Here is a 25,945-nt window from a genome sequence, read left to right on the forward strand (position 1 = left end):
CTTATAGAAATAAAAATTCACATAGTTTTTAGATTGTGAATAGTAGTATGAAACTATGTTATTATTATAAAGAAAATGATGGCTTTTCATCTTTCTTAACTAGAAACTTATAAATCTGTGTTTTTGTTTTTGTTTTTTTTTTTAAAGATTTTATTTATTTATTTTTCCCCCCAAAGCCCCAGTAGATAGTTGTATGTCATAGCTGCACATCCTTCTAGTTGCTGTATGTGGGACGCAGCCTCAGCATGGCCGGAGAAGCGGTGCGTCGGTGCGCGCCCGGGATCCGAACCCCGGCCGCCAGCAGCGGAGCGCGTGCACTTAACCGCTAAGCCACGGGGCCGGCCCTAAATCTGTGTTTTGAAGCAATTGCATTATACTTGGGACTCCTTAGTGAGTTTTAGAAATCAACTTTATTGAGGTGAAACTTACATATAATAAAACTAATCAGTTTTAAGTGTACAGTTAATGTGTTTTGACAAATGTATATAGTCTTGTAAGCACCACCACAATCAAGATGTAGAACATTACTGTCACCCTAAAATGTTACCTGGTACCTCTTTGCAGTCTCCCTCCACCCCTGTCAACCTCTGATCTTTCAGGAACTATAGTTGGCCTATTCTAGAGTTTATAAATGGAATCATGCAGCATGCAACCTTTTGTATCTGGCTTCTTTCATTTAGCATATTGCTTTTGAGGTTCATTTATGTTGTTGTGTGTATCAGTAGTCTTTTCCTATTCATTACTGAGTAGTACTCTATTGTCTGCATGCACCACAGTTTGTTTATCCATTTGACAGTTGATAAGCATTTAGATTGTTTCTTGTTTGGGCTATTAACAATAAAGTTTCTATGGACAAGTGTATACAAATCTTTGTGTAGACATGTTTTCATTTCTGAATGTTATGTTAAAACTTAATATTAGGAATCTACTAATCTGTTTTCCAAAATGGCTGTACCATTTTGAGTTCCCACCAGCAATGTATAAAAATTTTAGATGCTTCACATCTTTACTTTTAGCCACATATGTCTGGGTGTTAGTTTTCTATTGCTCTGTAACAAATTACCATAAACTTAGTGGCTTAAAACAGCACCTGTTTATTATTTCATAGTTCTGTGGGTCAGGAGTTCAGCACAAGGTCTCTCTTTAGGGTATCACAAGGCTAAAATCCCCCTGTCAGCCAGACCGAGTTCTTGTCTGGAGATTCTGGGTGAGATTCTGTTTCTGAACTCATTTAGGTTGTTGGCAGAACTCAGTTCCTTTCTGTTGTGGGATTGTGGTCTTTGTTTACTTGCTCACTGTCAACTGGAGGCCACTCGCAGCTTCTAGAGACTGCTTGCATTCATTGGCATGTGGTTCACTCTGTCTCCCTTGTGCTGAGTTCTTCTCAGTCTTTGCATCTCTGACTTCTCTCTGCTTTTAAAAGGATCTTATGATTAGAACAGACCCACTGGAATAATCTTATTCTAAGGTCGTCTGATTTGGAATCTTAATTACGTATACAAAATCTCTTTGCAGCAGTACCTAGATTAATGTTTGAATAACTGGGAGAAGGTGTTTGTAGACCAAGGGCTGGGATTTTCAGAGGGCCATCTCAGAATTCTCCCCACCACATAACCATTTGTTCTCTATTTTCAGCAACACTTGGTATGTCAGTTTTTAAATTTTAGCCATGTATATACTAGTTGCGTATATAGTGGTATCTCATTGTAGTTTTCATTTGCATTTCTCTAATGTCTAACGATGTGAAACGTCTTTTCATGTGCTTATTTGCTATGTATATGTATTTTGTTGTAAAATGTATATTCAAGTCTTGTCTTTTTTATTTTGCATACTGATATCCATTTGTTTTATCATTTGTTGCAAAGATTTTCTGCATCGAATTACCTCAACACCTTTGTCAGAAGTCACTTGACTGTATATGTATCTATTTTTTTCATTCTGTTCTGTTTCATTCATCTTTACATCTGTTCTTAACACTCGTATTACTCTGTTGATAACTATCTGTATGATAATTCTTTAAGTCAGATCGTGTAAGTCCTTCCACAGTATTCTTCTTTTTCAAGTTGTTGGGCTGTTCAGGTCTTTTGCATTTCCATATAAAATTTAGAATCAGTTCATTGACTTTTGTAAAATATTTCACGAGGATTTTGATTGGGATTGTTTTCTATCTGTATATCAGTATGTGGACAATTGTCATCTTAACGAGTCTTCTGATCTATGCACGTAATATAGCTCTGTGTTTTTTTCTTAGATCATGTTTAATTTCTCTCAGCTTTGTTTCAGTCTTCATTTTATAGTGCTTGCACATATTTTATTAACTTTATCACTAAGTTTTTTGTATTTTTGATGATTTTCTAAACGGAAGTGTTTTCTTTTTTTTTCTTTTTAAAGATTTTATTTATTTATTTTTTTTCCCCCCCAGAGCCCGAGTAGATAGTTGTATGTCATAGCTGCACATCCTTCCAGTTGCTGTATGTGGGACACGGCCTCAGCATGGCCGGAGAAGTGGTGCGTCGGTGCGCACCAGGGATCCGAACCCGGGCCGCCAGCAGCGGAGCGCGCGCACTTAACCGCTAAGCCATGGGGCCGGCCCTGGAAGTGTTTTCTTAATTTCATTTTTCAGTTGTTTCCAGAATATGGAAATACATTTGATTTTTGTATGTTGACCTTGTATCCTGTGACCTTGGTTCATTCATTTATTAGTTCTGATGGCTTTTTTGTAGTTTGTTTAGGATTTGTGTACATACACAGTCATGTCATCTGTGAGTAAAGGCGGTTGAGCTTCCTCTTTCCAATCTGTAGGCCTGTTATTGCTTCTGTCTTGCCTTATCGCACTGGTGCAGATATCTTTATCTTGTTCCTGATCTTAGGGAGAAGGCATTCAGTTTTTCACCTTATTAAGTATCATGTTAGCTGTAGGCTGTTATAGATTGAGGAAGACCCTTAGTTTGCTGAGTTGTTGTTCTTGTTTTATCACGAATGGGTGTTGAAATTTGTCAGACGCTTTTATTCCATCTGTTGAGATGACCATATGATGTTTTTTCTTTTTTACTCTGTTAGTGTTGTGAATCACATTGGTTTTGGATATTAAACCAACCTTGTGTTGCTGGGATAATCTTCAGTTGGTCATGATGTTTTATTTTTTAAAAATTTTTTCTGGATTTAATTTGCTCAGACGTTAAGGATTTTTGCATCCATGGTTGTCAAGAGATATTGGAGTATAGTTTTCTTTTTTGTAGCGTCATTGTCTGATTTTGGTATCAGGGTAACGCTGGCTTCATAAAGTGAGTTAAGAACTATTCCTTTTTGCCTTCTGAAGGAATTTGTGTAGGGTTGGTATGTTTTTGGACTTCGAATATATGATAGAATTGACCAATGAAGCTATCTGGGGCTATAGTTTTCTTTATAGGAAGGTTTTAAACTCAAATTCAGTTTAACAGCTATAGAGCATTTAGCTTTTCTCTTTTTTCTTGAGTTAGTTTTGGTTGGTTTCAAGAAACTTGTCCATTTCATCTAAGTTATAAAATTTATTTTCATACATTGTTTAGAATAGTCCTTTATTTTTCTTTTAATGTCTGTAGGATTTGTAATGATTTGCCTGGGAGTTTATTTATTGACCTTTTCCAAAAAATGTGTTTTTGGTTTTATTGATTTTTCTTTGTCCACTTGCAATTTCATTCATTTTTTGCTTTTTTCTCTCTCTCCTCTTGCTTTGGGTTTAATTTATTCTTTTTCTAGTTTTTTAAGGTGGGAGCAGATCAAATAATGTCTGCCTTTGTGAATGTTCCGTGTGCACTGGAAAAGAATATTCTGTTTAGGACATGTTGGTTGATAGTGTGTTGTTCACATCTTCTCTATAACATTTCTGATTTTTTTTGGTCTGCTTGTTTTCTGTCAGTTACTCTGAGAGAAATGTTAAAATCTACAAATGTCATTGTATGTTTTCCTTTCATTTCTCTAAATGTTTGTTTTCATTTATTTTGAAGCTCCGTTATTCAGCATATATGTATAAAAGAGTTCTGGGACCCAATTACAATGTGTGTGTGGAGTTTTTCCCCATACGTCTACACAATTCTTGGACACCAGCTGGGTGTGTCCTATAATTCAACTGAATTCTGACACTATCTACCCAGAGATAGCAATAGATTCCACAGATTAAGGACTCAGTCCTACAGACCTACTGCCTCTCTTCCTTTCAGATGCCAATTGCAAGTCCAGGTTGTCACCTGGGTTTATGACCAACTGGCTATAAATTGGAGGTTCCTATGATCCCCTCTTTGAGTTTGATTTGTTAGAATGACTTATAGAACTCAGAGAAACGTTTTACTTACTAGATTACTGGTTTATTATAAAAGTGTATAACTCAGGAACAGCCAGATGGAAGAGATACATAGGGCGAGGTTCATGGGAAGGAGCACAGAACTTCTGTGCCCTCTCCAGGTGCTTTGCTCTCCTGAATCGCCACGTGTTCACCCATCTGGAAGCTATCTGAACCCTTTCCTTTGGGTTTTTACGGAGGCTACATTGCAAAGGCATGACTGATTAAGTCATTGGCCGTTGGTGATTGAATCAGCCTCCAGCCCTGCCCTGCTCCCCAGAGGTTAGGGTTGAAAGTCCTTCTGATCACATGGTTGGTTCTCCTGGCAACCAGCCCCCATCTTTAGGTGCTTTCTCAGTCACCTCATTAATATAACAAAAGATACCTTTATGTCTCTCCACACTTGAGAAGTTCCAAGAGTTTTAGGAGCTCTGTGCTAAAAATGGAGTAAGGCCAAATATGTTTCTTATTGTAAATCACAATATCACGATATATTGAGGATTGTTACATCTTCCTAATAAATTGACTCTGTTAACATTATGGAATAGCCCTCTTTATCCCCGGTAATATTCTTTTTCTTCTGAATTCTACACTGTCCAGTGTTAGTAGCCAGTATATTTTTCTCTTTTTTTTTTTGCTGGGGAAGACTTGCCCTAAGCTAACATCTGTTGCCAGTCTTCCTCTTTTTGTACTTGAGGAAGATTAGCCCTGAGCTAACACCCGTGCCTGTCTACCTCTATTTTGTATGTGGGTCGCCACCACAGCATGGCTTGACGAGTGGCGTAGGTTTGCGCGCGGGATATGAACCCAAGAAACTGGGCCTCCGACGTGGAATGCGAGAAACTTGAACCACTCAGCTGGCCCCCACTATATCTTGTTTTTGATTAGTATTTGTGTGTTTTCTATCTTGTCAGTTTTAACCTGTCGTAACCTGTGTTTAAAGTAGGCTTCTTGGAAATAGCATATAGTTACGTCTTTTAATTGAAGTTATTAGACTATTTACACTTGACATAATTAATACAGTTCTCAAAATGTTTGGATTTTAATCTAGCATCTTGCTATTTACTTTCTGTTTTTTTCTCATTTGATTTGTATTCCTTTTTTCCTATTTATCTACCTTCATTTGGATTGAGTATTCTTTATGATACCATTTTATTTATCTTTTTATTAGAAAGTGGTTGCTGTAGGGTTTACAACATATATCTTTAGCATCATGTAATGTTTTCCTCATAGTGTAAGCTCTTGACAGTACACACCCATTTTTCTCTCTCACATTTGTGCTGCTGTTGTCATACATTTTACTTCTACACATTATGTACTCCACAGTGCATTGTTGTTATGTTTTTTAAATAGTCAATTATATTTTAAAGACATTTAAAAATGAGAAAAATGTCTTTTATATTTTCCTACATATTTACTGTTTCTTGTAATCTTTATTCCTTGGTCTAGATGCATATTTCCATCTAGTATCAATTTTATTTTACTTGAAGAATTTTCTTTTGACATTTCTTGTAGTGCATGTGTATTAGAGCCTAATTCTTTTAGTTTTTGGTTATCTGGAAAAAGCATTTTGCCTTAATATTTGACAGATAGTTTTGCTGGGTATAAAATTAGATGGGTTGAAGTTGAAATAACCTTTTGGATATGTGGATTCTAAGTTTGGGAGAAAGATGAGGCATTCAGTGTTGGTGGAAAAGCCCTGAGGAGGAGCCCTAGCCAAGGCTGGTCCTTGGGTCTTGTGGACACTGGCTAGCGGTGAGTGATATAGATAGAGGATGGATGGTATCATTTACAAAGAATTGATAACACTGTAAATGTCAGTGGGTTGGAGAGACAAGGACCTGGTTTCAAAGTCCTCCCTGAAACTGCCACGTAACCCTTTTACCCTTACTTATAAGATGATTATAACATTAATCATTTAAAAAAAAACAAACTCACAGTGACAATCCAAAGTATCATTATACTCTTGAGAGCCTCACAAGAAGCATACTTAATTTTAAGATAGAGTGGAATAAGATTTTTAAAAAAGCGTATTTTAAAAATTTGGGCATGAAAGAATATGTGAGGCAGTAAACGATAGGAATCACAGTGAGAATCATAGGGTCAATTAAGTAAGATGCAAAATAAGCAGAACTCCATCTCTGCTCATTAAAAATGTCAAATTTTATTAATGTTTGCTATTTCTTCTATCTTTAATATATATTTGATATTTAAATGACCTAAAATTAAATTAACCAGTTCTGTAAAATTGCAGTTAATAATTTTCAAGGAAAAGACTAATTATTGGCAAGATGATAAGAATTGAAGATGCTAATTTACTGATAAACTTTTCTTAGACTTGAAGTTTACGCAGAATAAAAGATACTTTTAGGAGTTTAAAAGCTAGCTAGCCAGACTAAAGTGATTTTTCAGCCATATTCAATAACTTCTTAGGATGTATAAGTATATTCAAATATTTAAATGTTAATCCTGTTATACACTTATTGCTAGACAGCGTCAAGATTACATAAATGGAATATAGGATGTGTGGTACTCAATTTTATTGCTGAACTTTAAATACTCAATTTACAATACTTTAAATTCTGTAGACTTTTTAAAAGTTCTTCATGATTTTTACCTCATGTGAGTCTCTTATACTTGGAGTTTTTACTGTTTTAGATTTAGTACTGCTCCTGGTTCCATTACTAGTCAAATGGTGTGATCTTCCACTAGGTACTTGACCTCCCTGGGCAGTCATCAAGATTTGTTAAATGTAGGCATTGGGCCAGGTCTGTAGTTTTTCTGGAGCACCTTTTTCCTTAAATAAATTTCACGTGGAATCCTAGTTTAGGAAACAGGTAGTTGGTTTTATATTTTTTATAAATTAGGAGTTAAGATAAATTATAGTAACTTAGAGTCTGTCCATGAGATAAGACTTTTCATGAAAAGAAAAATTTGAGCTGGCGTTCAAGTGGCCAGCTGTCCTACATTGAACCCATCTTCCTATTAATATTTTTCTTATTTTAGTTGCACAGCTTATAGAAAATTGTTTCAGTGCAGATATAAATGATAACAGGGTTTTGTTTTTTCTTTTTAACAGCTTTTGTGGTCTCAGGAAACTCAATTAAATACAGATGGCAGGAGTTAGCTTTATTCTGAGCTCTTTCCCAAAATGAGTTCACCCAGCAAGACAAGTTAGAGCATTGATAGTCTCCAGTGTGTTAAAATTTGTTATACAACATGTTTAGGGTATTTAAAATATTTAAATTAAATTTTAATCAAATGTTTGCGTGAGTCTTAAGTGGCAGAGCCACAAATCAGCCCTGTTTGATTCAAGAGCTCTGTCATATGTATTTTTTTTAATAAAAAGTATAGTTTATAGATCTAGGCGTATTAGTTGATGGCTTATTTCCCTGCGTTTTGTGACTCAGAATATTTAAGTTCAACCTTTTAAAGAAATTTGTGCCAATTTTGTGACTAATTATTATTATTTTTTTTCTCCAGGGAAATGAGGCAAGTTATCCTTTGGAAATGTGCTCACACTGTAAGTCACATATTCTTGTTATCAAGAATTTCTTTTATTTACACATCTCTGTGTATGTATATATATCACACACCTCTCTATATATAGCAGTTAGCCCTTAACTATTTAAAACAGGTACTGAATTTGACTTATAGTCTTTTTAAGTTATTAGAGTAGGGAAATATTTTTTTATAGACCTCTTTATTATTAGTATCTGCACTATGCTGTAGTTAGAAATCAACCCTCAAATCTCAGTGGCTTAACCCAATGTAAGTTTTTCATGTTAACAAAGTTTCAAGTAAACAGTTAACTTACGTGGTTACATAAAATAAAGTACTTATTGAAGGCAAAACTTTGGAAGACCAGGTAGCTATTGTGAAAGATCTTTCTGGGGAGAATGAGGAGTATAAGAAGTGTGGGTGGGCTGGTTATTTCCTTTTTTTTGAGGAAGATTGGCCCTGAGCTAACATCTGTTGCCAGTCTTTCTCCTTTTTTTCTCTCCAAAGACCCAGTAGATAGTTGTATGTCATAGTTGTACATCCTTCTAGTTGCTCTGTGTGGGCTGCTGCCCCTCAGCATGGTTTGATGAGCGGTGCCTAGGCCTGCGCCCAGGATCCGAACCTGTGAACCCCGGGCCACCAAAGCGGAGTGTGCGAACTTAACTGCTATGCCACCAAGCGGGACCTGGGCTGGTTATTTCTGACTATACTGGATGGAGAATGTAAAGAAAGGAAATGACTATCTTAGAAATTCTTGCTTCAGAGATCAGTCAGAGGACCAGGGGACTTAAATAAAAATCATAAGGTCTCTTGTGTGGAAAGGCAATGATTGGGAAAGAGGGTGATCGAGAGAATTGGAATGGGGACCTTTAGTAAATTTAAGTATCATCATGAGGTCCCAGAACTCCCAAACCATTCTGAACCTTCCTTGCCCTTTCCGTCCCTGTTTGATAAAGTTGGTCCTGCCTTGTTTGGAGACATCTTATCTTGCAATGAGGTGTCACTTCCTTTTTGTCTTATTAAAACCCATTTTCCCATTGCTCATTATGTTTCATTAGTCTCCTTTCTTTTCCTAAAACACTTGTCACTTACTTTCTTTTTTTTTTTTAAAGATTTTATTTATTTATTTTTTCCCCCCAAAGCCCCAGTAGATAGTTGTATGTCATAGCTGCACATCCTTCTAGTTGCTGTATGTGGGACTCGGCCTCAGGATGGACGGAGAAGTGGTGCCTCGGTGCGCGCCCGGGATCCGAACCCGGGCCACCAGCATTGGAGCGCGTGCACTTAACCACCAAGCCACGGGGCCGGCCCAGTCACTTTCTTTCATTCTCGTCAACACCTCTGCTTGCTTATAAACTCTGGGTAGAATCCTCGTCTATCAGCTCTTTACTTGACTGACTTCTTTGTCTTTCTACTCTTGACATAAATGTCACCTCTTCGGACATGTTTTATATCTCTCTCTACTCTTTTCAGATTCTCTCTATCATGGGTAGTACCCTGTTTTTTTTAATAGCAATTACCATAAGCTAAAATCTGTTAATCCATTTTATCTTCCATTTTGAAACTTCTACAGTTTTTTAAACTTTTTGTCTTAAAATATGGTATTCTATGACCAATTACCCATTATTCTGCCATCCCAACTACTATTTACATTTTATTTTACTATTTCTTCCCAGGCTTTCCTTTATGAATTTCTTACATAATTATGATCATATGTAGGTGTATATTTCTGTTTTAAACATGAAGATAAAATGTGATATCCAGTATATTGTTAGAATTAACCAAAACCAAACCTGATTATGACTATACCAGGGGTTGGTAAACTACTGCGTGCTGATAGTTTTTGTTAATAAAGTTTTATTGGAACATAGCCATCCCATTTGTTTGCGTATTGTCTATGGCTGTTTCATGCTACAATGGCAGAGTTGAGTAGCTGCAACAGAGACCATGTAGTCCACAAAGCCTAAGATATTTATTGTCTAGCCTTTTACAGAAAAAGTTTGCTGAACCCTGTTATAGACTGGAGCAGTCTTCTGGATTTGAGAACTATCACTTCTGTCACTGCCTAACCTATTTTTGAAATATGGTCAAGATAGAGTAGTTACAGACTAGTACTCTGGGTGTTATCTAGATCTGTAATTCTTGTCTCTGGCAAAGTTAATCTGTCAGTTTTACAGTTTCTTTAGAATTGAAAGTGTTCTGCTCAGAATTGTGCCTTGCCACTTACTATTCAGTTTGAGCATGTTATGTAATTATTCTTCTAGCTGCTAGTGGGCAAGAAGCAAGTGTGGAAGCCTTTATTAGCTAGGCTTCAAGCTGCAAATAGAGTTGGGATTGGCTGTTGGGACTTCTACTCTAATAGGAATGAGGTACTAAGGAGTTAGTTTTTGTTTCTTGGTCAAGGAACAGAGGTCCTAAGGGGACAGTACTTCCCAGGTTCTTATCTTCTGCTCTCCCTTTACCTCTGGGACTGAGGGTCATTTACCTGGTTGCAAAGAAAAATGTACCAGGGCGAAAGGCAAGGTGGATTCCATTCTGCACATCCAGGATGGCAAAAGCCAAGCTTTTAAAATGTGTGGTAGGTACTTTAAATAGACTTCGTATACTATTAAAACTGTCCCTTTCAATTTTATCCTCAGAACTTAGTAAGTCTTCTTTCTTATGACTTCATCTATTAGATGCTTTGATGAAATTGTTGAGCCTTGTCTCTAAAGATCCATACTTGTCAGTGACTGTTCAACCAGCTGTGAATCCACCTGAATTCTTCTGTTATCCAGCATATAGTTTTTTCTCGGTTCCTTACTTGGTTCACTAGAATGTAATGTATTTTTATCAAATTTTGTACATGATTTGGATGAATTTCCCCAAAATGAGCTTGTCCACGTAACCACTTTTTTCTCCAGCCACACAGTGCAGTAAATTTTTTCTTTTTTTTTTGCTCATTTACAAAACCTGTTCTGGGGCTGGCCTGGTGGCATAGTGTTTGGGTTTGTGTGCTCTGCATTGGCGGCCCCGGGTTTGTGGGTTCGGATCCCAGGTGAGGACCTATGCACTGCTCATCAGCCTGTGCTGTGGTGGCATCCCACATACAAAATGGAGGAAGATGGGTACAGATGTTAGCTCAGGGCCAATCTTCCTCACCAAAAACAAACAAACAAACAAAAAACCTCTTCAGTATTGAAAGAGCTTAATGTTATTTGTAAACAGCTGCTATCATACATAAGAATGTTAAAACCAATCCTTGAGGCACTTCACTATTTGTACTTGCCTGTTCAGGTTAAATCCTGTCATGCCTTCTTATCCCTTCAAGACTCTGCTCAGTTCTGTGTTCTTGGTGAGGCCTTATATAATAGTCCCAGCCTTCAGTGGTCCTCTCAACTCTTTAGGTAGTTACTGTCTGTTTTGTTCTTTTAGTATTTAAATTGTGCTACTTTTTAAAAAGGTAATAATGGGCCGGCCCGGTGGCTTAGCGGTAAAGTGCGCACACCCCACTGCTGGCGGCCCGAGTTCGGATCCCGGGCGCGCACTGACGCACCGCTTCTCCGGCCATGCTGACGCCGCGTCCCACATACAGCAACTAGAAGGATGTGCAGCTGTGACATACAACTATCTACTGGGTCTTTGGGGGAAAAAATAAATAAATAAATAAAATTAAAAAAAAATAAAAAGGTAATAAAATTCTAAATTATGCTGTAGGGTACTGTCTTCGGCCCTGTGACACACACAGATAAGTAAGTAGCCACAAAGTGCTTACAGTCTAGCTACTAGGAAAGAGAAATGCCTAAATGATTATAGTTGCATTATGAGAAATGAAAACAAAGGTTTCAAGGAGGGAAAATTACGTTTAGTTAAGGAAATTAAGCAAAGCTTCATGGAAGGGGTGATATTTGAAATTGTTCTTGAAAGCTATATTAGATTTGAATGCTGATTAATTCTTTCACCTGTCTGGTCATTTGTCTCTTTCAGTCTCCTTCAATTCCATCCAGATCTTCAACATTCTGTCCAAACCATCTGCATGATCCTTTCCAGTACCTTGCTTTTAAATCAGTGATTTTTGTCTCCTAATTCTTAAGAAAATTGAGAACATTTTAAGTGTTAACCTCATTGCCTCCTCACTCTCCCGCACCCTCCCCCAGCTTCCACCCTTGCCTGCCACACATAGAAAGTTTCCCAATCCCACACTTATGTTTAACTAACTCCTTCGCTTCAGTGTCAGAGGTTGGGTTATATTTCCCTGTTCAAGGTCAGCCTCTTCATTTGTGCTTTTGATCTCATCCCCTCATCTCTAGGACCTTATTTTGTTAGCTTCTCGCTGTTTTTTCCTGTCTTCAGCTCTCTATCTCTCTTCAGTTTACAAACATAATCAACTACTCTTTGATCGTGATCCTGCTATTCCTCCCAGTTTTTCTCCATTCTTTCTCATATTTGAGCTTCTCAAAAAAAGAGCGTATACAGTTTTCTCCATTTCTCCATTTCTGGTCATCTCTTGGCCTGCCGCAATCTAGCTGTGGTCTCGTACTACTATACTGAAAATGTTATTATTAAGGTCACCTTCATTTTATTGACACACTGCCTAATTGCCAAATCTGATGGACTCAAAAAAATCTGTAAAATCATTGGTGACATTTGGGGAAGTTTGAGCACTGATTATTTAATATCAAGGAATTAATTATTAATCATTTTTTAGGTATAATGTGCTTGTGATGTTTTTTAAAAGAGTGTCTTTTAGAGATAGGTAATGAATACTGAACAGTTATAAGGAAATGATATGTTTGGGATTTGCTCTAAAATAATCAAAACAGATGTATAAATAAAATTTCTCATGTGTTAATGATTGAAGCTGGATGATAGGTATATGGGATTCATGTACTAGTCTTTCAGCCTTTTATGTGTTTGAAAGTTTTCTATATAAAAAGTTTTGGGTTTTTTTAATGAATGGAAAAAGTGTAAGGGAAGTAATTAAGATTGATATCAAGGAGAAATAATTATTTAATTATAGTTAAATATGACTTGCAGCACAGCAAGCTTTAATAATACGAGGCTGTTTAAGCTAATTTTCACCGATAAAAGAATTGAGGTCGGGCCGGGCCCGTGGCTTAGTGGTTAAGTGTGCGCGCTCAGCTACTGGCGGCCCGGCTTCAGATCCTGGGCGCGCACCGACGCACCGCTTCTCTGGCCATGCTGAGGCCACGTCCCACATACAGCAACTAGAAGGATGTGCAACTATGACATACAACTATCTACTGGGGCTTTGGGGAACAAAAAAAAAAGAGGAGGATTCGCAATACATGTTAGCTCAGAGCCGGTCTTCCTCAGCAAAAAGAGGAGGATTAGCGTGGATGTTAGCTCAGGGCTGATCTTCCTCACAAAAAAAAAAAAAAAGAATTGAGGCATTGTCAGTGGAAGCATAAGTGCAGTGCCTGGCATAAAGCAGATGCTGAATAAATATCTGTTGACTGGATAAGCTAGTAAGAGCTCAGAGCTGGACTATATAGACAACTGGTTGGATAATTTTAAAGGCTGTACCTTTAGGAAAACCCAGTGGTTACCAGTCACCATGTTTGTTTTCATAGATAATGATAAATAATTACATGGCATTTAAAATGTGCCAGGCACTATTCTAGCACTTGTGTACATTAACCTTTTTAATCCTCACAGTAGCCTCATGAAAGAGGTATTATTAGTTTCCCCCATTGTATAGTTGAGAAAACAGAGGTAGAGAGACCTTTAATAACTGGACTAAGGTCATACAGCATCAGGTAAAGTAACAAAGCCATGATTTGGTCTCAGGCAGTCATTCTCCAGAGTCATATTTTTAATCACAATACTCTAGCCTTTCTTATAGTAAATCTTACAAGATTAATGTTTTGTTTGTCTACATGAGTTAGGCAAAACTGAACTTGTCTAAGACATAGGTATTCGTTGATTTTTTTGTTTCTGAATTCAGTGTTCACTTTTTATCAAGTTAAAATTTTCTAGGCCATTGTGACTTTGTTTCTGTCTGTTGGTCAGCCTGTCTGGACTAGGAAATATATACTCTATTGGGTGATTTGCTCAAAGTTGAGACCTTAGTTGTAACTTGGCATGATAACTTGGAAAACTGACTGAGTGCAACTACTTTAGATAGTTTAAGCAGAGGACTAGATTGGGGCACAGTTGAAAGGATGAGTGGAAAATCACATTCAATTAATTTTTACTGTTGAGAAAACCAGTGTTCTGAAAGGCTTTGACAAAATCGGTAAACACAGGGCCTATCTAGTAGATTGAATGTATGTGAAAGACTAATAAGTCTTTTTTTTTTTTTTTTTTAAGATTTTATTTATTTATTTTTTCCCCCCAAAGCCCCAGTAGATAGTTGTATGTCATAGCTGCACATCCTTCTAGTTGCTGTATGTGGGACTCGGCCTCAGGATGGACGGAGAAGTGGTGCCTCGGTGCGCGCCCGGGATCCAAACCTGGGCCACCAGCATCGGAGCGCGCGCACTTAACCACCAAGCCACGGGGCCGGCCCTAATAAGTCTTTTATCTAAAAAGATTTCTCAGTTTTCTTTCATTAGAAAGTGACCCAGGAAGAGCTTGGCGAACTCGGAAGGAATGTTACCTTTTGCATAATGAACTACCTGTAGAAACCTCGAAGACATCCTTAGCCATTAGGCTGGCTGCACTAATTTTGAGCTAATAGTCTCGTATTCAAGCAGTTTTGTTTCTGGTTTGAACATTTATGGGTGACTTGAAACTATAAAGATATTGACTTTGTGCTATTAATTTCTCTTCACAATCATATTGTCTTAGGGACGTTTACATGTTCATATTCTTTACTTAGGCTAGGATTTTCCTTTGTTGTAAAAACAAAACTTTTTCAGAGAAAAAATTAAAGTTAATTTGACTTCCTCCTTCATTTCTGCATTCCTTTATGTTTCTTATCTTATATGAACTAGCTTAACTGACTTCAATTTTTAAATAATGTATGTTGTAAAGAGTAATTTCTGGTTTACTCCCAAATCTTTATTCATCATTTCAGAAATCTTTGGAGGAAACCTTTTTAATGTCAATAAAAATTCAATTTGAATATGAACAGGTAAAAATGTTTTAAAACATTTTATTCCTAAAATGCCATTTATGATTAAAAAAAATTTTGTTATTCACTTTGAAACTGACATGTGCATTTGTTACTTTATTATTTTTTTTCTTTTTTTTTTTTTGTGAGGAAGATCCTCCCTGAGCTAACATCTGCCAATCCTCCTCTTTTTGCCGAGGAAGATTGGCTCTGGGCTAACATCTGTGCCCATCTTCCCCTACTTTATATGGGACGCTGCCACAGCATGGCTTGACAAGTGATGTGTCGGTGCATGCCCGGGATCCGAACCCCAGACTGCCGCAGCAGAGCGCGCACACTTAACTGCTACGCTACTGGGCTGGCCCCCATCTGTTACTTTAGATTAAAATCGTCATAAATTTATTACATACTTCATGCTTCTTAAACAATCTACCAGCCATAATTTATTGTTTGCTTAGTGACTTAGAGATCCTGAACTCTAATTTATTTTAGCTAGTCCACTGAAAATTACTTATATTTTGCTTTCTTTCGGTAAAGCTTTAAAGCTGAGAAATGAAGAGAGGGATGACAGTTTTTCTAAAGTATAGTGCATGAACTCGAATGCCTAGGCTTTGAGTTGTTACTTTGTTTTGCTGTTACAGTCCTTTTTTTTTTTTTAAAATCCCTGGATTATCTGCTGTATTCTAAGTATTTCAAGTTTAGCAAGTAGTCTTAAGAAAAGTGAAGTGCTAGCTCTGTTTTTTTATCCATAGTGTCAGATTTTGTATCGTGACAGCACTTAAAAATTTGTAGTTTTGGCAATGAACCCTGACATGTAGTAATTTGCAAGTTGCCACAAATTTGAATAATTTTGTAGCTGGTGTGTAGAAGTCAGTTACTTTAGCTGGTGAAAAGCTTAGCTGACCATTTAGCAAAAGTATAAATTCTTGGATCCCACTCAGAATGTTAGAGCAAAAGATATGGAAAAGTATGCAAGAAAAGAAGGATTTGGGGAACAAGTACAGAGGGTAGTAGCATCTGTCTAAAAGAAATTTGAGGAGATGTGTTAGATGAAATAGAAGCAAAGATAATCAGTGAAATAGTAGGAGAAAATTTCTCTCACCTGAAAAATCAAATCTTCTGATTGAAAAGGCATTTAAGAGGTTAGATGAAGAAAGATATGCATTTAGTCTCAATTTCTTTTGTAATTTTAAAATTATAAGAGTGAAAAGAAAACCCTAAAAGCTGCCAGACAGGGAAAAAAGTTGCCTAAAAAGAGTAGGAATTTACTTTCATTAGATTTTTTTAGCAGCAGCAGTAGATATTAGAAAGCAGTGGAGCAGTTCATTAGAAGTTCTGAGTTTCTAAATCCAGAATTTGATACCAACCAAATGATTCCTCAGGTGTGAGATCAAATTAAAGACATTTCCAGAAGTTGAAGGACTTCGAAAATTTACCTTTCATAATTTCTTGAATGTGTACCCAGAAAAATGAAATAGAAGTTAAAGAAGAAGATGAAATGAGGTCCAAGGAACTAAATCTCTAAGATACCAGTGAAAATCCCAGGATAACAACTATACTGCAGGCTTAGAAAGCTGTTGGTTCAAATTAGAGCAAGAAGCCAGAATTGTCTGTGAAGAATGTCTTCAAGAAGAAAGTAAAAACTGTTAACATAAATTGTGTGCTGCAATTTCTTAGTGTTAAGATAAAAGGCAAGTCAATAAGAAAAAAAAAAATAGACTGGGGATGCAGTATGACATTCTTGGCGATAAACCAGATTGAGCTCTGGAGCGGCCATAAATAACTCTTGAATAATTGGTGCTGAAAGTAAAAGAAGACTCTTGAATATGCATTCTTCTGTGAAAATACCATATTTTTGGGGGGGTGGGGAGTGGTACAAAGCTAAAGAAAAGTACAACTAACGTGTTTAAATACAGCACAACATAAGAACAGGTAAAATAAGAGGAAAACCTGGAGAATATGATGTAATGGGCTGGGGTTGGATTTGACTTAAAAAACAATGGAAATCTTTGAGAGCTGCATCTTTTGAATAAGATATGTTACTGACCTACACAATATGCACTTAGGTTTAAAAAAAATAAGAATATGACTTTTAAGCCAGGGTTATTAATAACAGTGAGAAAACTTGAAGACATGTTTTTATGATCTTACAAGTATATGCTTTTTCAATAACGTATTGCCTATTTTGATTTTTAACCACAATATAGATAAACCAAAAGGAGAAAAACAACAGCAATGTGAACACTTTCAGCAGGAAAACTAGTAATAAACAAGTTGGAGAACATCTTAGAAATATATGGTTTGATTTTTATCTACCTGGAGTGGGAACATTCTTACTCTTCCCTTTTCTCCACACTTACCTCAGAAATACAGGTTAAGGAACAGCAATGTTTAGTATCTCTTACCCTAAGCTTCTATGCTGACTCTTCAGATGAAACTACCATAGGAAAAGAAAGTATTTCAAGAAATCCTATCACTCAGCTTTGCCTTTACAGCATTGAGCAACTTAGTTAACTTTCTCTGGGTCTGTTTTCTCATCTTGAGTTTGTCTTCTCCAAGGTTTCTTCTAACCCTTAACATTACATGGCTTTTCTATAACAGATTTTCTTCTGAAGCTCAGTGAGCTGTGAAAACAGTTCTAAGAATGCATTTTTAGGGTTGTTATAAGTTTGTAGCTTCTTTTGTGACATCTTTGAACAAGATTCATTTGCCTGAGTGACTTCTGGTATGGTGGGTCATTTTTGGTCATGTCATTTATATAAGGTGGGAGGAAGTTAGTGGTACATAGCTTTCACATTTTGAAGGAGCAGTTTAGAAGAAAGAAAACACAATTACCATTATCAGTAATGAAGAACTGAAAGCACTACAGATCCTACAGATGTTAAAAGGATAACAAGGGAATATTATGAACAATTTTATGCCAATAAGTTGTACACCTTAGATTAAATGGACAAATTTCCTAAAAAACAAATATCTAAAACGGGCCCAAAAAGAAATAGAAAATCTTAATAGCATTATACCTGTTAATGAAATTGAATTCTTATTTAAAAATCTTCCCGCAAAGAAAACTCCAGGGCCAGATAGCTTTATTGGTAAATTCTACCAAACATTTAATGGAAAAAAAAATATCAATCATAATCCGGTTTCCTTCAGAAAATAGAAGCTAGCGTTACACCGATAGCAATACCAAAGACATTATAGAAAACTATAGACCGATATTCACCATGAACATATGTACAAAAATCCTTAAATATTTGTAAGTCAAATCCAGCAATATGTAAAAAGGGCAATAAAACACGACTAAGGGGCCGGCCTGGTGGCACAGCAGTTAAGTGAGTGTGCTCCGCTTCGTTGGCCCGGGGTTCGCAGGTTCGGATTCTGGGTGCACATTGACACACTGCTTGTCAAGCCATGCTGTGGCGGCGTCCCATGTAAAGTAGAGGAAGGTGGGCACGGATGTTAGCCCAGGGCCAATCTTCCTCAGCAGAAAGAGGAGGATTGGCACTGGTTGTTAGCTCAGGGCTGATCTTCCTCACACATACAAAAAAATGACCAAGTGTAGTTTATCCCAGGAGTATGATTTTAACTAAAAAAATCAATTAATGTAATTCACTATATTGACAGAATAAAAGGAAAAACATAATCTTCTCAATAGATATAGCAAAGTGTTTGACAAAGTTCAGTACCCTTTCGTGATAAATACTCTTAAGCAAATTAGGAATAGAAGGGAACTTCCTCAACCTGGTAAAGGGCACCTACAAAAAACCTACAGCTAACATCATACTAAACGATGAAAGACTGCTTTCCTCCTAAGATTGGGAAAAAAAGCATAGTTTTTCACTCTGACCAATTGTAGTCAAAATTGTACTAAAAGTTCTAGTCAGTACATTAAATCCAAAAATGAAATAAACTACATGTAGATTGGAAAGGAAGGAGTAAAATTATCTTTATTCTTGGATGATATGGTTGTGTATATAGCAAATCCTAATTTACTAGAAATAATAAGTGAATTTAGCAAGGTTGTAGGATACAAGGACAGTATGCAAAAATCAGTAGAATTTCTATATAATAGCAATAAACAATTGAAAAGTGAAATTGATAAAAATACCATTTAAAATAGAGTGAAAGCGTGAAATATTCGGGTATAAATTTAACCAGATATATGTAAGATCTGTACACTGAACTGTAAAACATCACTGAGAGAAACTTAAAAAGACCTGAATAAATGGAGAGAGATACCACATTCATAGATTGGAAGACTTGATACTGTTAAGGTGTCAGTTCTACTCAGATTGATCTACAGATTCAATAGATTGAATTGATCTGTAGATTCAAGATTGAATTGATCTATAGCTTCAAGATTCAATCTCAATCAAATTCTCAGCAGGCTTTGTGTAAAAATTACTAAGCAAATTGTTAATTCCATATGGAAATGCACAGGTCTTAGAAGAGCCAGAACAATTTTGAAACATACTTTTGGAATAAAGTATGAAGAGAGTGCTCCCTGATTTAAAGATTTATTATAAAACATAAAAACTGTGGTATTGGCATAAGATAGATCAATGGAACAGAGAGACGGTATATACACACATATATACATATACACACACACATATATATGGTCGATTTTTAAATTTTTTAATTGAAATATATTTGATATACTGTAACATTGTATAAATTTAAGATGTACAACATGTTAATTTGTATAGTTGATTGATTTTTGACAAAACCGTCAAAGATACCATTGTAAGGCGAGCCTTTTCAGCAAAATAGCTGTATTTCTATATGGAATAAAAGTTTACCTCTACCCTTACTTATACCATATATGAAAATTAATATGGGTCATAGATTTAAACATGAAAACTAAAACTATGGAACTTCTAGAAGAAAACCTTCATGACCAAGATAGGCCAAGATTTTTAGTACACATAAAACATGAATCGTAAAAGAAAACAACAGACTTCATCAAAATTGGAAGTTTTTGCTCTTTAAAAGACACCTCTGAAAAGGCAGCTTATGGACTGGGAAGAAAATACTTAAATAACTCTTCCTGACAAAGGACTTACATCAGGCAGTGTACAGAGAACATCACAAACTCTTTAAGACAACCCAATTTTAAAAAGGTAAAAGATTTGAACAGTCGCTTCACAAATGAAGATATACGAATTGCCAATAATCACATGAAAAAGATGCTCAAGATCATTAGTTCTCAGAGAAATACAGATTAAAACTATAATCACATACTGCTGCTACCCACTAGAATGGCTGAACTTAAAAAGACTGACAATACCACATGTTGACGAGGATTTGGAGCTCCTGGAATTCTCATATTGCTGATGGGAGTGTAAAGTGGTACACCACTTGGGAAAACTTTTTGACGGTTTCTGAAAGTTAAACATATGCTTACCCTATGGCCCAGCAATTCTAGGAAAACATTTGTTTACAGAAAAACTTACAATGAATATTCTTAGCATCTTTATTCCTAATAGTCCCAAACAGGAGACGATAGGAACGTCTGTTAACAGATGAATGCATAAACAAATGAGATATGTCCATACAATGGACTTTATGATAAAAAGGAGCAAACTGCTGATGTATGAAGCAATTGGATTAGTGTCAAAAACTTGATGAGAAAAAGAAGGTAGACACAAGAATATATATTATGATCCCATTTATATGAAATTCTAGACAGAATTTAGTTACAGAAAGCAGAACAGTGGTTGCCTGGAGTTGGTGGGGATGGTGGGTGTGTGTGTGATTGACTGCAGAGGGCCCAAGGGAACATTTTGGAATGATGGAAATGTACTTTTTATCTTGATTGTAGTGATGCTTACATAGGCATATACGTTTGTCAAAACCTATGGAACTATATATTTAATAATGCATTTTTGGGATGTCAGTTATTTCTCAAAGTTGGTTTAAAATCCTTTTTTTTTTGTGAGGAAGATCACTGAGCTAACATCTGTGCTAAGCCTCCCCTTTTTGCTGAGGAAGACTGGCTCTGAGCTAACTTCTATTGCCAATCCTCCTCCTCTTTTTTTTTTCCCCCGAAGCCCCAGTAGATAGTTGTATGTCATAGTTGCACATCCTTCTAGTTGCCCACCTAATAATTTTTAAAGCATGTAAGAATTATAATATAAAAAACCAAAAGTGCGCGTTGCCTCTTGTGTTAGAAAATTATGATATACTCTTAAAATCTAGACCTTTTAAGTGAATGAAAGTTCTTCATTTGTAAGGAAAGAGCACAAATGTCTGTGTCCATATTTCATGATACACTTTTTCGATTCTCTCGTAATATTGGTAGAGTGCTTTCTTTGCTTTGTTTGTTCTGTTGTCAAACTATTCTGTGCAGAATATAAATGTTAAGCTACTAATGTATACGTAAAGTCGCTATAAAATTTTGGGTTTTTTTGGAGCTGCGTATGGTTTTTATCTGTGACCGTCTCTACTGCGCCCCCTAGTGGGTTTTACTTCTTATTTAGGGTAATATGGAAATAACAGTCATTACCTTTGTAGGAGATGAATTTTACAAAAGACTTTAAAACTTTTAAATTAATCTTTATGTTGAAAGACTACCCAATATCTTCTGTTGACAACATGATAACGCTTTATTCTTGTGGTAGTTTATAAGTTATTCAGTACATGTTTCTCCTTAGGTAATTTTGTCATGTCTGATGGCTCTTTCCAGAGTATCTTGAAGGTAGAGATTCTGAGATCACTTATTAGAGTAATCTTTCCTTATAGTTTTCATTTTATAGTATATTTCTAAATGTCCAGCTATACAAAAGAGATAAAAGAATCTCTTCTAGAAATATTATGTGTACTCAGGATGAGGCTGGAACATTTTATGTGCCAGAAATTAAGGAAGTGCTCAAAATGGAGATTGTTGAAAGGTCACACAGGAGCCAACCAGAGGTAGTACCAAAAGACCAAAGCTGAAACAGTTTGACTAGCAAATAATGACATTATTGAATTTTAACCCATAGAATTAAATAAATACCTATGAATCCATGCTGATATGAATAATTGAATAAAGAAATAAATGGAGAGAAAGGACAATTTTTGTTTTGTTTTGCTTCGTTTTTAACAGGAGCATTCCAATTAATGTAGGAGGAAAGAGGGAAAAAGAAAATCATTATTAGGCGAATACCACAGTAATAAAATCTTGCAGACAAGACCCACCGATGGATGCTAAAATTAGGTCAGAGTTTTAGGAGAAATAGGATATTTGCATAGTCTCAAAGTATTTCCCTTCACCCCCAATATTTTTTAATACAAAGGGAAAGATAGTAGATTTATAGTGGAGAAATCCGGCAGACACCACCTTGCCCTGGTGATAAAAGTTACCATCACTAGTACTGAGAAGGATACATCATTATTTCAGTGGTAGTCTTGCTCCAAATGTCCAAATTAATTCAAATTATGAGAAAACATCAGCAAGCTGAAACTGAGGAACATTTACAAAATACTGGAGCACAAGTTTCAAGGTCATGAAAAACAAAGGAAGAATTAAGAGCTGTCACAAATTGGAGGAGACTAAGGAGAAATTACAAAAAAGTTGCAGAAATAATAGAGTTCCCAAATATCCCTCACTGAGCTTCCTCTAATGTTAACATCTCACAGAATCATAGTGCAGTTATCAAAATCAAATTAATATTGTTATACTATTAAACTGCATATTTTAGTGAAAAAACTGAGGACATATGAAAAGTTTTCTTTTTCTTTTCCAGAATTCTGAACAGGATCCCACATTACATTTAGTTGTTTCTTTCAAAACATTATTTTTGCTAGGAGGATTTGAAAAAACTTGCTTTATTTTGTTTTTGTTGTTAAATCATTGATAGAGTAATAGGTAATAAAGTATTTATAAAGTGGCTATTAAAAGAACTTCCTGAAGGAGCAATAGTCTTATTGCTGTTTACTACTACACAATTACTGGGAATTGGCTAAAATTTGAGGAAAGTTCATTTTTCTGCCATTCTTCTTATTTCTTTTCCTTTTAATTCTGAGAAGCCTCAGAATCACCTAAAAGAGCTTATTATACTTGAAGTTGTTTTTACTTTTAACCCTAACAGTAGAATAGCAGCTTGGTGTGTATCTGGTAATAACAGTGCCTTAAGAGCCAGAACTCTAGATCTCTTCTGTGCTGTTTTGGAATCTCTTATATTCCTTTTTTTCTAAATGAGAAAAAAAAATCTAATAAAGGGAGATGGTTAAATTTCTTCATCTGAGAGAGTGATGAATGAATATGCGACCTTCTATCTCTGTTAATATTATAGCACTCTAGTATTAATATGTCCTGTTGAAAATATTGATTAAAATTTACTGTAGCAACATGAGCTCTCTAAAAGCAAGTTTTTAATTATTTTATGTGGTAATATTAATAAGATTCTTGATATCACTTGTTAAAACCAGTAACCATCTAATTTCACATTTATCCTTGAGTATACTCAAGGTACATTGATCTGGGTAAGGTCTCAACAGTTTAATTTGGTGTTTTCCATGTAAGCAGTTCATCAATTCCTTATTAATAACTATTTAAAACTCAGACTAAAATATCTAAATTTTTAATGCCTTGCTTAAATTTTAGAGAGCTGTGTGTGTGTGCATATATATATATATATATATATATGACTTTATAGAGTAGGACTTTATAAGATTATCTACTTTAATACTTGGTATAATATAATTTAAATTGAATATGTAGGCATTTTCAACTATTAAAAAAGATAGTCCTCTCAAAGGTATGCTTACAAAAAGTGGAAAAATAACATGTTTCAACTTGGCAGAACATATGAAAAAGAGTATCTCTGAGTCACAAGATGAGTCAAGAGGATGGTGAGGTTTGTTTTTTTTTTTCCTTGTCCGTCTGTTTTGAGAGAGTGTGATCCCAAGCAGTAGGAAAAATCTTTGATGAAAGTTGGTGCCAAAAGTTGGAATTTGTTCTTTAATAAGCTAAGTGCAGATCTGAAACATTTAGTGGTGCTGCCAAGATGGGTTTGATCTATTTCAGAGATCTGTGCCTAATTGGTAGGAGATTGGTGAATGCTAATATTTCAAGAATTGAGACCTTGTTTCATACTTTAGGATATGTTTGATCTTGAAACATGTCTAGTTTACAGTGCTGGCAAATGGGAAGTGCTGAATAACTGCTTCTCTGGTGACAGTAATGACCAAATAAGTCACTTTGTTCCATACCTAAAAGAGCTATTTTTACCATTTGTTTTTGAAAGCTAGCTTTCTTAGATCTTGGCTTTAAAAAATATTCGTGACATTGCCTTGCAAGCTAGCCATTTTAAAACATAATTATTTAGGTACAGATTCCTTCGGTTGTTTAGCTAGCCTCAACACGATAGTAAGTACTGAGTAATCTAGTCTGTGTCTTACTCATCGTTGTAATCCAAGCAGGAAGGAAGGGACAGAAAGGAGGAAATAAATGGGTGGTTGGAGAATAGATACTGCCTTCTTTCAAACTACACTGACTTCGTAAAGAAGCTCGAGGTGAGTTTGGCTCCAAGGGGTATGTGAATGGTGATGAAGAGAAGATTAGATGGAGCTCGTTTCCTCTAAGTCATAGTTCAGGGGCATTTTAAAAAGCCGCTTACTGTCCAGTTAAAGTGGGATCACTGGCAAATTGCTTTGCCTTTGAGGAAAGTTTTAGCTACTCAACCAGAACAGGTATCAACTATTTTATAATATTTCATAAGATACTTCAAGTAAAAGAAAGTGAATGGATTTTAAATGTTGCTTTAAGGGCTTTTGCCAGAAAGTGAGTTAATGATACTAATAACTACAGTATATACAGTTAAGAACATCCTCCCCTCTTTTTTTAATCAGAGAAAAATTGAGAGGGGTCTCATAAATGGAGAGTTCAGGGAAGGGCATTCCAGCAGAGGGTTTATAAGGTAATGGAGGCATGAAATTTATGCTGTCGAAGATTTGTGCCAAGATTTGTAGCTAAAGTAAAGGCAATGGGGGAAGAGAAAGATGGAAATTCAAATTGAGGCTGAATATTGTCAAGAGCTTTAGACTTTTTATCCTGTTTGCATTAGGAAGCCACTAGAAATTTTTTTAAGCACAGAGCTAGCAATTTGGCTGAATATGCCTTTTTGAAAGATTACTGTTGGCAGTGTAAAGAAGGATGTATTGAACCAAGTATATTTATGTGATTTAACAGTCATCCTTATTACTCTTAAGATTTTTAATATTCTTATTCTTTCATCAAGACTGTAGAATGCTGTCTTCTCACTTAGTGGGGTTGTCCAGGTAATTGAAACATAGTCCTTCAAGCACCTCAGTTTCAATTTCATAGTGGAACTTTCTAAACTATTGTTCATGTCCCAGCCTCAGTAAATGGAATCTAAAAGATAGTTTCCATAAATATTATGTTCTGCCTTCCCTCTTTTCCACACTCTAGAGCTATTGCTAAATGAAATGATCCTGATTCATCCATGTACTGTTGATGGAGACATTGTCTTTCTTTTTCCACTCGTAATCTACCTTGGTCATCCATTATATTCAATTTCTTCATCATGCTTTTTGGTCTATGATTGTAAACTAAGGCAAAACTCAAGACTGCTAGAAGAAACTAGTTAACTGATCTTTGGTATGTATGTAAAATTAAGGCACGCATGGAGAGGGTAAGCTTTCAGCAAAATCTAAACTTTGAGAACCTGTTCTGAAAGATTAGCTGATTGGTATCTGGTTAAATAAGTAGAATTTTACTTGAAATACTGATGGCATTTTGATCAATAAGTTTTAAATCTGAAACATTTAAAATTAGTACTCATTGAAAACATTTATTGAGCACCTATTATATGTAACGTACAGAACACCAATGAAAATGTCATAGACTCTGCCCTGAGGTGGGGGAGACCAGTAAAAAATAAATGAAAAGCATTTGTGGGACTTAATAAGTTTTTTTTCCTCCAAGAGTGAGGGTATCTGATTTCATCATGGAAAATTGGAAAATAAGATTTATTTGAACAGTTTGCTTTTCCCATCTCTTCCGTTAAAGAAGGAATACTCTTTAATATAAAATACTCTGTGCCGTTGATGTGTTCATGAAG

At 35.8% G+C, this 25,945-nt stretch overlaps 1 protein-coding gene across 1 annotated transcript in view; it reads left to right on the top strand.

The window, feature by feature from the left end:
• PPP3R1 (protein phosphatase 3 regulatory subunit B, alpha) overlaps nt 1-25,945 on the top strand; it is a 62,856-nt gene that overhangs the window by 25,696 nt on the left and 11,215 nt on the right. The window contains exon 2 of the mRNA XM_004435604.3: nt 7,802-7,841. Within this exon, the coding sequence (XP_004435661.1) occupies nt 7,802-7,841 (40 nt within the window). The remainder of the gene's footprint in view (nt 1-7,801; nt 7,842-25,945) is intronic.

The sequence above is a fragment of the Ceratotherium simum genome, chromosome 11 (genome assembly GCF_057802395.1).
Source record: "Ceratotherium simum simum isolate JZ-2026a chromosome 11, ASM5780239v1, whole genome shotgun sequence".
Taxonomy (NCBI): domain Eukaryota; kingdom Metazoa; phylum Chordata; class Mammalia; order Perissodactyla; family Rhinocerotidae; genus Ceratotherium; species Ceratotherium simum.